This window comes from Lactuca sativa, chromosome 7 (assembly GCF_002870075.4).
Source record: "Lactuca sativa cultivar Salinas chromosome 7, Lsat_Salinas_v11, whole genome shotgun sequence".
In the NCBI taxonomy this organism is placed as follows: Eukaryota; Viridiplantae; Streptophyta; class Magnoliopsida; order Asterales; family Asteraceae; genus Lactuca; species Lactuca sativa.
In genome coordinates this window covers 133,592,327-133,608,258 of record NC_056629.2, presented here as the reverse complement: position 1 = coordinate 133,608,258, position 15,932 = coordinate 133,592,327, and the positions used below count along the sequence as shown (strand labels likewise).

At 35.1% G+C, this 15,932-nt stretch overlaps 1 protein-coding gene across 1 annotated transcript; it reads right to left on the bottom strand.

Annotated features, from left to right (window-relative positions):
• Positions 1-5,160: 5,160 nt before the first annotated feature.
• On the bottom strand, positions 5,161-10,840 carry LOC111878396 (auxin response factor 1). Its single transcript, XM_023874903.3, has 14 exons — positions 10,594-10,840; positions 9,856-9,980; positions 9,635-9,750; positions 9,428-9,523; positions 9,276-9,332; positions 9,034-9,186; positions 8,877-8,961; positions 8,711-8,801; positions 8,463-8,627; positions 8,044-8,239; positions 7,754-7,922; positions 6,723-7,159; positions 6,348-6,538; positions 5,161-5,555 (listed from the first exon to the last, which is right to left on the bottom strand). Exons 2-14 carry the CDS (start codon positions 9,899-9,901, stop codon positions 5,390-5,392), a joined length of 1,968 nt encoding a protein of 655 aa, XP_023730671.1. The 5' UTR covers positions 9,902-9,980; positions 10,594-10,840; the 3' UTR covers positions 5,161-5,389.
• Between the last annotated feature and the right edge of the window lie 5,092 nt (positions 10,841-15,932).

Here is a 15,932-nt window from a genome sequence, read left to right as displayed (position 1 = left end):
AAGGTAATATCTTAAACTCATTCTTATGTTAATATGATTACTTGTATGCTAGAATTAGGGTTTATAGTCTTGGATAACTTGCATGTACAATAGAGAAACCTAGATCCAAGCATTAGGGTTTGTATGAGCACATAGGATGTTCTTATGACTAAAACCCATCACCTCCTTCTCTTCAAAAGCACACAAGAACACTTTCAAGCTCAACCACACTCACACAAGCTCTAGAACGAGGGTTAGGGCACACTTAGGGTTTTGCTCTCTAGAAATGGTGGCTAAAAGTGAGGCCTTAACGTTCCTTATATAGGGCTCACCCCCACAATTAGGGTTTCAATCTGAACCTAGTACGCCTAGCGTACACTATGGTACGCCCATCATACTGGGTAGCCTCCGCGTCAAGAACACGCTCATGAGTACGCGCAGCGTACTCTCCCTTACGCCCAGCGTACTCAAAAGCCATACATTCTTTTCAAGGACTAATTTTGACAATTTGAGGAAAGAAAAGGATCAAAGAGATATACCTGAATTCCGGGAAGTTACAAAACTTCTAATAAAATCAATTCCATTGCATTGAATATTTTCTTTGGACCAATTTGTAAAATTGGGCTCTTTCCTAGTTTATTGGTTCGGGTTAAGTAAGACTTGTAATGAGCTAATCAAATATGCTAATTCAATTAACTCCTTGGTGATGGTTCGTCACACAAGCTAACACATTAACGTATCTATTTTCTAGTTAACCCTAGTTTCACGTTTGCAATTCCTAGGCATATAACAATGTTTTCACATAAATCATATGATATTAGCAACTAAGAGATGTTCATGCAACTAAATTACTGGTTAATTAACATAAAATAGTTGTAATTAACACATAAGATTCTTTAACAAGCTTAACAAAACAAAATCACCAAATTAAATTAATCCAATCATAAAATCAAACCATATTCATAAAATCATCTATCCTAAATAGAAGTTATGAGTTTTTAGCTCATATCTACAGCAAATAACAAACTAAAAACATAATCTAATGATTGAAACATGGTTCATACAAAAGATTAAGATAAAAGTAATGTGTTATTGCCTTTGATCTTCTTCCAAATTGATATCTAAGTTGAAATCTCGAAAACCACAGCTTCTAAGAACCCTTCTGGCCTCCAAAAATCGTCCTAAACTACCCCCATTTGTTAGGCTTCGAATAAGAAGCGTTTCTATATATAAATTCTGAAAACAGGGGCGACTCGGCGAGTCCATCACCTAAAATCCTATGTACGGCAAGTCAACGTCCAGAATCGCAAACTTTCTAATCAACTCATCGAGTTGAGGCCCAACTCGTCGATTCCTTTTGGAATCAACATTTTCTCAAAACATGAAATTTGTCCAAAATTGTGTCTACTTTTTAGAACATTTTGAATCCCGTCAATCGGGGTTACGATTCATGAGATATGGCCAAAACACTGACGAGGTGTCAAACTGTCCAACAACATCCTTCTTTCTTTAAAATCCAAGATCCAAGCTTCCAATTGCTAAATCCGCTTCCTTTTCCATCCGAGCATTTCATTGTTGCTGAAAATGAAATATTTAAGCTAATTAAGCACCTTTGGTTCATTATTTAAGATAAAATTAACATAAAGTATTAAGATCATGCATGATTTTTATGACTAAATAAGCCCAAATGCATAGTCTACTACATAATCAAAATACACAGCTACTTCAGAAGTTGTAATCAAATATGATTGAATGAATGAGTTCATTGAAAAACTAAGCCCTTCCATTTAAGGATAACCTATAAATATTGAGACTTTAAGAATAGAATTAATCAAGTTAAGAGACTCTATGTAACATCACAACATCAATCAAATTCTCCAAGATATTAACTATAAAGTAAAGTCAAATATGGAAATGATTGTATTCCTAGAATTCATACAAATTAAATTTAATGAGACCCATTAGACTTATTTGGTGCATGAACTAAGAGGCTATTAGTTGCTTGTCCTTGGACTTATTTGGTATTTGTCTTAAGGCTTAAGAACAACTTAATACAAGTGAAGACTAGAATGTTTTAGCGGTTTACTCTTATTTGGTGGATACCTCTAGAGAGCTTCTACCTTGAAGTTTTCGCCACACTTCATCAACTACCAATCTCTCTTGAGAATTAAAGTTTTATAAGGTTGTAATATTTTTTTACTTTTATAGTTGATTTAATATTTCCATGATTGCAAAATATTCATTTGGTAGATTAAAATGATTTAAATTTATTCACAATTTTAAAGTTTTCGTTTCCGTTTTTAGCGTTTTTAGGAAAACAATTTTGAATAAAACCCAACAGTTACATAGTATACACAGTACGCAGACTAAGAAGATATTTCCAATCCCATCCGGTGCGAGTATTAACAAATGAACCAATAAATGAAATACTATTGAAAGTTGAGAAATCAGGTAAAATAGTGAAATGTGAAGTTGAGATGGCTAATCATGAGATAGAATATATACCAAAGAAAACATTAACTAGCTGATTTCATCACAAAATTACATAAAATCGAAAGAAAAAAACAATAAAAAAAATACATAGGACGAGTTGACTCTCTATACATCAAAGAAAAGAAACCACAACACTAACGAAGAAGAAAAAAACTGGATCTCCGATCATCATATGCTTCAAAGATGGCATAGTAATAGATGATGAAGAAGAAGCCATGAAAATAAGAGTAAAGGCACCAAAATATGATCTAAGAAAGGAATCATATACAAGCAAGGACATGGCTAAGATGTTTAAACAAAAAAAGGAAGTTGAATACTTCATCATGGAAACATATTGAGGATTAGTCGGGGCCTACATTGGCTTGCAAACAATCGCAACTCGCAAGAAAAAAAATTGTAAGGTTAAGATTCTACTGGCCAACTATGTATAATGTTGTCGAGAAAACAATCTTAAAATGTGAAAAAAGTGTCAACAACACACACCGGTTCCATGAATCTTAGCAAACATAATGGTCAGTAGCATTTCAGATTTGACATAGTTGACCCTTTCTAGAAGCAACTAGAAAAATCAAGTTTCTAATTGATGAGACTGTCATTGGGGATTCAGAGGAGGTGGCTAGAGTGTTGAACATAATTTGGTTGCATGGTCCAGGTTTGGGTTTGGAGTTGAACATCAAGAAAACGGAGATTTTTTGGCCCGCCTGTGATGGTAGGAAGCTTCGTGCCGATTTATTCCCAACAGATATAGGGAGACCTTCTTTGGGGGTGAAGCTCCTTGGGGGGGGGGGGGGGGGGGGGGGGCTGTTAGCAGAGACGCGGGGTTTATTAGCGGGCTGGCCATGAAGAGAGCGATCAATGTTGTTGATTTGATGTGTCTTCTTCCACAACTATGTGACCCGCAGAGTGAGCTCCTTTTTCTTCGATCATGTATGGGTATTGCAAAACTTGTCTTTGGTTTAAGGACATGCCAGCCGATACACATAGAAGAGGCAGCGTTATTCTTTGACAAAGGATTGCGCAGGTCTATCGAGGATATGGTGGTTTGTGGAGGCCCTTCTTTGGAGACATTCAGTGGCGTCTGGCTTCCTTACGTATTCGTTTCGGTGGTTTGGGTTTGTACTCGGCCTACGAGGTTTCCTCCTACGCATTTGTAGCCTCGAGGGCCCAATCTTGGGCATTACAAGACCACATCTTACGTGACAGTGGCGTATGTGGTATGGACTCAGATTACCTATGTGCTATGACTCGTCTTCGCAATACGATTACGGGATTTGATTGTAGCGGTTTCACTAATAAGGACACCCCCCCCCCTAAATCCCAAAAAGCTTTGGCGTGTGCCCTTTTTAGCAAAATCGTCCAAGATATGGAAGTCGACTTTGACATGACTGTCAGACAGAAAGCAGTCTTTGAGTGTCTGCGGGCGCCTCATGCTCAGGATTTTCTGCTAATTATCCCTATTGATGGTCTTGGCCAACATATGTCTCCTGTGGAGTACCGAACTATCCTTCGTTACCACCTCATGATTCCCATATTCCCAATTGACGAGATATGTCTAGTTTGTCGCAAGGCATGTTTGGATACCTTTGGGGAACACGCGGTTCATTGTATAGAGCTCCCTGGTTTCAAGTATAGACATGATGTGGTTCAGGATGTTCTCTTTGATGCTTGTCGGCGTGCTGGTATTTCGGTGAAGAAAGAAGCGCCTGTGAACTTTTTGACGGACCCAGAGGATGGAAGGTCCACACTTAGACCGGCTGACATTTTGGTCTTTGTTTGGATATGAGGGAAGCATGCGTGCGTGGATCTTACTGGGGTCTCTCCTCTCGTTGGTTTGGGGAGCGGGAGTTTCACGGCTGGGCATGCCGCTTTGAAAGCCGATGCGTGCAAGGTGGTAAAGCACCAGAATGCATGTATAGCAAATCAACATGTGTTTATTCCTTTTGCATTTGATACATTTGGTTTTCTCGCACCAGATACAGTGGAGCTCCTCAATAGAGTCCAACGGGTCATGCATTCTAATGTCATATCTCCTAGATCCACAAATGTAGTTTTCAAAAGAATTGGTTTTGCTATCCAAAAAGGGCTAGCAACGCAGCTTGTTACCCATTTGCCTTCAATCGATATGTATTGAACTATATTACAGAAATCGATCATTTTACAAAATAGGTAGAGACAGAAGCATTGGCAACAATAACAGGAATAAGCATGATCAATCTTACGACACTGACTCGAAATCTAAAGAAACTTTACGTATTACACTCTAGCACCCATTGAAATAGAACCATTCCCGCAAGAAACACCTCAATCACAACAAAATACTAGCAAAACTAGAAACACAAGGGTTACCTACCTACATGCCATGATACCATCCTAAAACAAAAGTTATCGCAAGTGTCGGGAATACATAACCTCAAAAACCAATGTTTAAGCAAAGCACCAAAACATACCATAATTGTTTAAAAAAGCAACAAAGAAAATCACTACATGATAGCATGATATCACCTTCAGTAATCAAGTTACCAAATTAGTAATCATTTTGCCTATTCATCTAAATGGTAGCCATTTTTATGATCGATCCTCCCCAAAGTCAAGAATGTACAACTAATTAATAAACTAAATACTTGTTTGCTCAACAAATCTTCCATTTTCACAAGAGAAAAATGAGCAAAAATTACATAAAAGACAATCTAGACAACATTTGTACTATATATACAGAAATCAACAGTCCAGCGTATATCAAAAATAATATAAAATACGTTAGAAACTAGTCACACTACTCTATCTCTTTCTTTGTAGGATAGATGTGGGTAAACCCAAAACAACATATTAAACTTAACAAGATCAGACCCTTATAAGGTCCCCCGAAAAAAAAAAATTGTTTTTTACTCTTAGAATATATATTTTTTTAGAAAAAAAATCAGCAACCAGAACCTTCATTTGATGATGAATGTTCTTCAGTGCTATCTTGAGCCGGTTTCCCTTGTATTATTTCATCGTTTTCTGGAAGTTTTATTTTTGGGGAAAGCCTCTTGGCTTCTTCGGTAGTGTATATGAAGATCTTTCTCACCATATTGCAAAACTCACTACACATTTAAAAAATAAAAAAAAACAAAAAACATTAAATATTCGACTTAAAAGAACAAGTTGTATTGTGTTTGGTGTGCATTAATGGATCGAGATGCATGTCAATACGACAAGAATAGCAATTTTTTTACCAACTCTTGATCTCTTGCTTGGGTAAAAGACAAAAATACCCTCCACATCATCTGTCATCGAAAATAGTCCTAGATAGCTTGTCTAGTCCACCTTACATTTTCTACTTTACGTAAATCTTTTTTGTAATTACATTTTTGGTCCCCAAGTATAATTGATATTTCAATTTTGGTCCCCAAAAGTTTTCTTGTCCAACTTTGGTCGTTATTTGAGTAGGTTCTTTTAATGTTTTTGGTCCCTTTACCAAGTAAAATGACTACTTTTGGTCCCTAAACATAGCTGACTTTTGCAATTTTGGCCCCTAAACATTTTCTCTTGCAACATTGGTTGTTATTTGAGGTTCTTGTAACATTTAGGACGTTGCAAGTAAAATGACTATGTTTTGTCCCTAAGCATAGCTAATTTTTGCAATTTTGGCCCAACAATTATATTCATTTTACTTGGTTACAAAAAAAACCTCATATAAGGACCGTTTTTGCACAAAAAAAACTTTTTGAGGCCAAAAATGTGATTTACTCTTTTTTTGTATGTTTAGAAAATATGAGAAAACAGAACAAAAAATAAATTGTGAAAAGCTGGGACTTAATGGGGAATGTCAAACTTCCTTGATTCATCTGTTAAGTCGTTCTTTCTATGTTAACTCTGATATGTATATAACTTACTGCCATGGATCATCTCCAACCATCATGATGTCATCCTCGACATCCGTGTATACAACTTGCCATTTTTTTGGTACTTCACGAAGTTCACCTTCAATTTCAAACATATTTTCTAATTTGCTCAGCAAATCCTCATAACAATTAAATTGTGTCAAATCTACAGCTCTACCAACAGCAATTCCTTGCATATGAACCTGCAAGGATTTATAAATACTACATCATATATATATATATATATATATATATATATATATATATATATATATATATATATATATTATATATATAAAATGACAAAAATCACATTCAATATTTTTTTTCAAACACATTAAATACTGAACCAATCACAATTTAAAGTTTGAACAACTGAAAACATACCTTAGTGCAGCTACGGATTTGTCTAGTATGCAACACACTAGATTTCTCAGGCTCACAGCTTGCTGAAGGAATATCAGATTCTGTATCTAGAGGGCATATTCGTAATTCCTCAGTCATTCCTCTAGACATGCCCATACCAACGGGTGAAGTTTCATCCACAGTTGAGTGTTCAAGCAACTCGATTCCAAATAGTCTGTACCCATTACTCTGTCTCTTTTCACCATTTTCTTTATTAGCCACATGTTCAAATGATTCTGTTAGTGGCTCCCTTAAGTTTGACCATTGAATAGATGTGGTGGAAACAGGTGGCATAGAACCATTTTCACTGTAACTCAGGGAGATACTGTTGACATTATTTGATGGGTAAATATCACGCCCACGTTGTGGCTCACAATATTGAAATGCTGAGTGGCGATCAGCAGGCGGTTTCCACATCCCTAAAAATTTCCATTGAGAGAAAAAATTAGGAACAAATGATTTTGAAAGTCTTGTGTTTTTGTTATACATGACATGACAGGTTGTACTGTGTTTGTCATGGATTGTACTGTGACTGAGACAGGTGTCAATGGGACAAAAACTACAACTTCTTGTTCTGCCTAAAAAGGTAGGACAAGATGGGACAGAGACTCAGCTCTTGGTTTCTTGTCTGAGCAAAAAGACAAAAACGCCCTTCTCATCCTTATCATTGAAATAGCCCTAGAAAGCCTGTCCAGTCACGTCAATCCAGTTTAGTCCAGTCCAGGAGAGACTCTCCTGGACTGGATGGAATGGAGAGGATTGACTGACTGGATAGGCGTTCTAGGGCTATTTCAATGATAAGGATGAGAAGGGCGTTTTTGTCTTTTGCACATACAAGAAACCAAGAGCTGAGTCTCTGTCCCATCTTGTCCCACCTTTTTAGGCAGGACCAGAAGTTGTAGTTTTTGTCCCATTGACACCTGTCTCAGTCAAAGTACAATGCATGACAAATGCAGTACAACCTGTTCTGTCATGTCATGTGATATGCATAACAGATGAGTTAAATAAAATACCAAGTGTGGAAAGATCTGGCATGGAAGAAGGTAAGACGGGAGGACGAGCCCGCTTATTTCTATGTGGAGGTTGAGGGTTTGATGAAGTGTTGGATGCTACAAGTGGTTCCAGTTCCCAAGGTGAGACTCTATCTGGGCGTAATATTGATGAGGGTTCATCCCATTGAACCTGAAGTAGCCAAAAACATTCCACATTTTTTGAATTTAGATGACATTGCTATAATTGGGTAGACTTTTCAAAATACATTTTGTAATAAGAAGAAATGAAATTAGGATGCTATTCTGAGCACCTTTAGGGATCGCCATTCAGAATCCAGCCATTTTGATGATGCGGTATCTCCAACACCAACTATGGTCCCACTAAACCTTCTTTCAGGAACCTCTTCACCTTCAAATCTCATTTTAAACCTCATTCCAACTGAAAGCTTATGGTTTTGAGCTTCAAGGTACTTGTTAAGGCTCACAATGAACTCTGATCGACTAGTTCTGATCACAAATAGTGCCAAATTTAGCAAATTATAAAGATAAATGATCATAATCACGTGTTTGTTGATAATATAAACCACCAATAACAATTAAGATGATTAACAGCAAATTGTTCTTTCCATATTAATTATTCCTGCTGATTGATTTGTCAAACTAAAATATTAATTTTCCACTCATTCATAAAGAAACTAGAAATACACTAAGGCTAATGATTAATGAATACCTTGGTTTATAAAAAACTGAAAAAAGGGTTCCAGTTGCAATTGCATGAGAGGCAGTAGCAAGAACACCAAGATGCATGCTATGACTTGATATCACAGATGATGGCATATTGTTTAAAAGTCTCATAAGCCTCCTTACTCCAACGCGTAGCTCCCCATTTTCCCCCCTGAGGGCAATATGGTCATAATGTTAACTTATTGAAAATCATTAACTTAATCACTAATTTAAGTTATTCTTCATACAACTCACCTTAAAAAGATAAAAGCGTCACCAGCAACCAACTTTTTTGCACTAACAAACACACTCCATCCAGTAGTCAACAAGTGACGACGAGGTTGACCTGAAAAATTTATATCCAAAATCAGTCAACAAGTCAACAGAATTTATGAGAAAAAGTCACAAAAAGGGTAACAACCTCGGAAAATATGACGAAAATGCCATTCGTTGCCATGAAGATCACTAGCAACCAGTTCTTGCCAGGGTGGCTGTTGGGACATGTCCTGATTACAAAACTCAAAGTTAGTAAGCATGAAAGAGAAAAACCAACAGAAGGGTAAAATGGTAAATGTTACCAGTGGGGGCAAACAGTCATCTGCATGCCTACGAAGAACAGAGAATCCACCATGAGTGCTTGTATCAGATGCAGTAAGTGTCTTGCAGAATGAGTGGACAGTGCAATTAGGAGGTTCTGGAAGTGGAGGATCTGGGCTTGTTACCTCATTTTGCTGATCCACAAAAGAACATAAAAATAAATTTTGAACTAAAAAAAGAAAAAGAAAAATGGTATTCTTAACATATAACTTAATAAGCTCACATTTGTGTCAGGCAAGAGTGTTATTTGTGCATAAACTTCATCAGTTTCTGGTTCAGCCTGAAAAAATGATTCCAGAACTGAATTACTTGAATACCCAAATGGATTATGAGTATTACTCTCTGAAAAAGACTAAACTACCCTCACTGACTTACCCGAAGGTGAACATTCATCACTTTACATAGTATTTTGGCTGGTAAATTAAATGATGGGAGCTGCTGGTCTAATCCTTGATGCATGGAAGCCTCAAGCTGTAAGAATAACCAAAATTCTGTGTCATTGCATGTGGTCTTGAAATAAAAAGAAAAGATTCACATCAAAAGTTTAAAAATGAAGCCTTGAAAGGAAATTATATAACAAACCTGTTCCATGTGGCCTTGAGGGAAGTAATAAACACGTTCTCCTTCACGAGGGACATTGACAAGAGGGCCAGCACAGGCATGCCACAATTCTTTGTATATGGCATCACCAGAGGATCCTGAAAAACATGAGTATTATATTATATAACAAACATATGTGAATTACTGTATTGATGTGCATATGTGTTTGATACCGATTTTTTAAAAAGATAATTAGTTATAACCTGATTGAGGCCCTCCAGGAAAATGAGTAGCAGCAACATGTGCCATGAAGAAAACAATTTAATTTAGGGAGCAACACTAGATATAACAAAGTGTGAGCACTGAAGCACAGTCTTGTATTGAGTACCTGTAACAAACACAAACACAAAGAATAACCAGAGTGGTAGTCAGTATGTAATCAAAAAGAACTCCATAACATTAATCAAAAAGTACTAGTCTACTACAAGACATATGGTCTGTAAGACACTGGTATTCCACCTCCAACATCATCAAGAAAGCACTGAATGTTTCATGGGTGAATCGTATGCTCCTAATTGGACTCAGATAAATCTCTTCACAAAGTGAGCCGATTCACAAGTTTTTTGTAGTTCGCAAAAATCCAAAAGCTTGAACATTATCCGAGAAAAAGCTTATGGAAATGGAAAAGGCATTTAAATTACACTGTCAAACTATCGTCTAAAGTATCTTCACCTACCCGACTACATCCATCATTTCCATCTACCATACTCCATACGAGGTACACCGAAAAACGTATATCCGTGGATTGCAGATCAAACATGATATCCAGACACAATAGATCGGACACAACAATGAAATAAATTTGAAGGAACAAAAATCGAAGTTAATTGTATTCAGATTTAAGTCAACAGAATTTCAACAGCTCTAAAAGAATAAAAAAGTTATTATACACGAAACAAACTAGAATCAAAAACAATCAACGGGACATATGAACAACTTACAATGAATGTGCCCACAGATTGAAGCAAAAGTGACGGAAAATCAATGAGAATCCACAGCATCCAACATATCCACACCAATCGCAATCTAACGAACGCAAAAATTGAGGATCAAAGAAGGAGTTGATAGAAAGATGTGTGTTATAGTAAATGATTAGGGTTTCGAAGAAAAGAGTAAAGGTGAAAAGGGGAAGATTAAAGATGATGGATTATTGATGGTCTTTGCCTGGTTGAAGCCGACACGACCCCTGCACACACAGTATTTAAAACATCAATAAATAAATAAAATGAATTTCTTTTATTATTAAATTTATACAATATATTTTGTTTCGCCTTAAAATAACTCTCCATCCAAAATAAGTTAATAACATAATTTATTAGTGAAAATTTAAATATTATCCTAACTTTTTTTTCTACTTATATTTTTATTCTTTTTTTCTATTTATATTTTTATTCATATGAAAAGGTGATAAATATTATATTTAGATAATATTAATTATATTTTAACATATTTATCATCATTTGAAAAGGATAGAAAAATAATTAGGAAGAAAATTAAGAAGATAATACTTAACAAATTAAAATGATGTTTGTTTTCTAAGAGATAAGATGTATGCACTCTTGTCGGATCAAATGTTTGTAATGTATAAGAAGAAAATTATTTGTTTTATTAACGTTTGCAAGTTGTTAAAATAAATAGTAATATAAATACATTGATTTTAAACTTAAAAAAGTTTTTCAAAACTGAAATTTAAATAATTCTAGTTTTACAACACTGAAAATATAATTTAAACAACCATAATAATTTTTTTTAATTATTCATTTCATATTTTGCTTTAACTACTCAACAGTTTCATCTCATAACTAAGTCATATATTTCTAGTCTGATGCATATCATATATTTCAGTCTCATCTCCCTCGTCATCAACATCCATATTTCTATTTCAAAGGTTAATAACATAAACAACATAAATATATAATTGGAAATCAACATAGAGAAACAAATAAACAATATAAATAAAATTTTCAAATAATATTTCCTTTATTCGATTATAGATTAACTGCACAAAAAATACATAATTATATAAAAAAAATATCAACTATATATGTTCCTTATTTGATTATAAATATGAAAGCTTATAATGTGTCTTGAAATGTAGATACCAAATAAAAGAACAAGCCCTTAAATATTGATTTGAATATGGAAATATAAATAATTAAATTTTCTAAAGAATTATGTCAATTATCTAACTATAAATTATAAATTATAAATTTACAATATATAGCTGCAATCGTTGATTTTAAAGTATGTTAAACAAATTAATAACAAACTAATTAAAAATAGATTTTAAAACAGTTTTTAAAACGCTAACAAAAAGCTGCAATATTTTTAGCATATAAGATAATGATAAAAAGCTTAAATAAATCCAAATTGAGAAATTAGGTGCAAAACATTTTATTTGGAAAAACATCATCTAGTCCTTTCAAATTATATATATATATATATATATATATATATATATATATATATATATATATATATATATATATATATATATATATATATATATATATATATATATATATATATATATATATATATTAAAAATGTCCTAAGTTAGCAATAGTAAAGTTCCTATTTTTTTTTGTCTATTTTGGTCCTACTTTCTCTACTTCAATTTACGTTTGTTTTTTATATTTTTGGTCGTTTTGGTGTATTGTACCTAACTTCACCATGGTTATTCTAACTCTACTACGGTCACCGCCTTCGAATCCTTCCCACTGCCTCTTATCCAATATCTTCTTTCATCCGATTTCTTCTACTTCGTTCCTTTCTCGGTTTCTCTCAACCGATTATCAACCACACCACTGTCGATTTTCTATCCGGACTCGACGTCCCACCTGTGGAGATGAAGCTGAGGATCGACCCATCCCCACTAGTGTAAGGAGCTAGATCAACAGTTTTAGATAACGTCTCCTGTTCTGGTGTCGTGTTCTTCCCCAAAATACTACTCATACCCATTCCACCACTTAGATTTCTTCTTCAGGATTCGCCTGTTGTCTTGGGCGTGGCCGCCAACAATGAAAATAATGGCGGGGGAAGAGAAAAGGCATCTGATGATGCAAAAAAAATTCGGTGATCAATCTGAAGAACAAGAGGAAGAAGAGGTTGAATTGTATTTGTTATTCATCTATCTCTTCATGTATTTGTTCCTCTCTGAAACAATTGATCGATATTTCACATTTGTATATTGCGATATGGGTTTGTAGGTGTCATTGATTTCTCAGAAAAAGGAGTGGTGCCTGTCGACGTGTCAGGGCAGACGCAGGTGTTGAGGTCCATCGCCTCCTCCACAACCATCGACGGTGAGTCTACCGATTTATTTATATTGTTGATTCATGTTCAAACCAATTTATTTATATTGTTGGTGTAAACATGTTGAAATTGGCTTTAGGTGATGTGGAGGAATTGTTGTAAGATAGGATTGCAAGCTTTTTCAACAGATCTTAATTTTTCACATATCAAGATCGTTTTAACCCCCTTCTCCTTCAATAAGGTACCGTTATGCATCCAAATAGATCAGTGCATGTCACAACTAGGAAATTCTATATCCTTGTAACTATAACAATGATAGCCATTGTAACCAAAAAATTGAAAGCATGCTTGATGTTTATTCAATGACAACATAACTCCATCAAAAACTCTATAAAAACACTTCAATTGGTCAACAAAAGACTGGAAACACTAAGAATCCCAGCATAAGTTCGTTTTGGACTAGGATTTCCTTGTTGGGCCCAATGGACCAATAAGTTTCCAATTTGACTATTTTGGGCTTAGAAACCTTAAATGGGCTCTAATTGGACCCACTTTCATGAAACCTAACATGCTGAGCCATAATGGATCCAAAATGAATTGAATTTTTCTTAATGGGCCTTGTTGGGCCATAACAAAACAAATTAACCCTAATGGACCATAAAAAACCCATTATTTTATACTAATTAGGCCATGAACTATCCAAAGGAGCCCAATGGGTCGAAAACCTTCTCTATGAACCTCATAGTTTCGAACCAAGGCCAAAAGTGGGCCAAATTAATCCATATCTTTTTTCATTAGGCCCATTTCGGCCCAAGATAAAAAAAAAATGAGATTAATGGGAGATTAAGGGGGGGTGGGGTGACACCTCAAAATTGTATGTACGATAACAATGCACCATTCTCACATCCCCATGCATCTATCACCTCACTCTCTCTCTTCTTCCCTCTTCTTTTCTACCCTCGACCGAACACACACACCCTCACCACCTTCAACTTTCATTTCAAACTCTCTCAAACCTTTCAAGAACATCTTCTACCTCCCTCAAAATCTCGAAAATTAATGTGGCTCCAAGAAGATCTTTCACTTATATCACCATCATTGGTAAGTTATTGTTATACATAAGTCTTGGTTTCCATTCTTAAGCTAAGAACAACTCCTTATGTGACTTCATTTGGTAATCATACTTCCTAGAAAACCTCTAAGTTCGAAAGTTCTCTTCAAGGAAGTGTCTAAGGCCGAAAACCACACTATCTTCTTCCATTCTTCTTCAAAACCGAAACCACAAACCCAAGGTGAGTTCATAACCCCTTGTTTTCAGTTTTACTTGTTTTTGGGGGGAGAATACAAGTGTTATGTGTTGATCTATGTGTGTTTGCATGTTATATGTGATTTCTTTGGTTTGTGTTGTGAAAATGTGATATGATTTGTTATATCTCGAGATCTATGGCTAAAGTGTGAAGGATACATAAATAAAAACATAATAAACAACATACTTCAAAGATCTAAGAGTCTTTATGTTCAAGAAGTGAAAAACAAGGCCAAAGATTTTCATAAGTGTCATTTTTGCAAAATAACAAAGATTTGGTTAAAAGATGACATTTTCAGTTTTTATAAGGATAATATGGTATATATATCTATACAAAATATGATTTTTATGGAAATAGTGTTTCTCAAAGGACCAAAAACATAAATGTTTGCTTATTGGGCTTATATTTGGGCCCCAATGGTTTTTGGGCCCAAATTTGCGAAAAGGATGAAACTCGAGGCTGAAATTGTAAATTTATCAAAGTATAAATAAAAAACGTGAATAAATTAAATTCAGGGGCTGAAAATGACCCTTGTTGCTAAATTGGACTAATAATGCAAAGATTTTAGATTTTGGGCCAAAATTGTAAAACTTAAGGCAAATGGGCAAAAATATGTAAATTTTTAGCAAGTAAGGGCTGAAAATGTCAAAAGTTGTATTTTGGGCTGAAATTATAATTTAAGATTTTTTTTGGGCCGAAAATGCCAAGTTAAATAATCTAATGGACTAAAATGTCATTTTTCATCAAAAAGGACTAAAAGTGTCATTTTGCACCATTAAGGGATGAAAATGTAAATTTTGTAAGAAAAAGGGACTGAAATGGTCAAATAAACATTTTGGGCCAAATATGTAAATTTCTAAACAATTGGATCAAATATACAAATTTTTACAACATGGAGGTTTAAAAATGGTATTTTTATAAAAACTAAGAATATCGTTATAAACCAACATTGAGTATTTTAACATTGAAAGTAAACACCTAGTGTAAACCAAATTTCATACTACAACTTATATCGACAAACATAAAAACGATTCAATGGTTGAGCCCAATATTTCATACTCGTGCTTATTGGGCCTTCATGACCCAATTATACGATTGTTGGGGCCAATATAATCAAAACATGTTTATTGGGCCTTGGTGACCCAATTACATGCCCAATGGACCTTTATCAGCTTTAACATGCTATTGGGCCTTAGTGGCCCATTTGCATTGCTAATATGGCCCTAAACTTTTATCACATGCTCAATGGTCTATAACGTGTCCGTAGCATACTCGACAGCCTATAATAACATACATGATTAGTGGGCCACCGTTGTCTTCTTTCGTGTATATTAGGCTTACTTCATATTCACGTAAACATCAATCAGGTTGTAAAACAATGTTATTCAATTTCATTGGGATTTAGTGAGAAATAACGGGTGGTACCAATAAGAGTTGTAGCCTGTAGTTATAATCTCCTGGAGGGAGAGCGAGAGTTTGTGTATTGATCTATACGGGGGTGACTCCCCCACACCTGAGCTGTTCGCTACAGTTAGACTTGGCCAGTCTAGGGCGACAAAATCTTGATCAAAACCGGCGTTAGGAAAAATGTCAAGCCAGGCGAATTAGTCACTATTATGCATGGTTAGAACGACTCTCATAGAGATCCATTACCATCTAAGTACTCATGGGAAATCATATTCATACACCGTGACGATGCAAAGTGATTTATACAATAA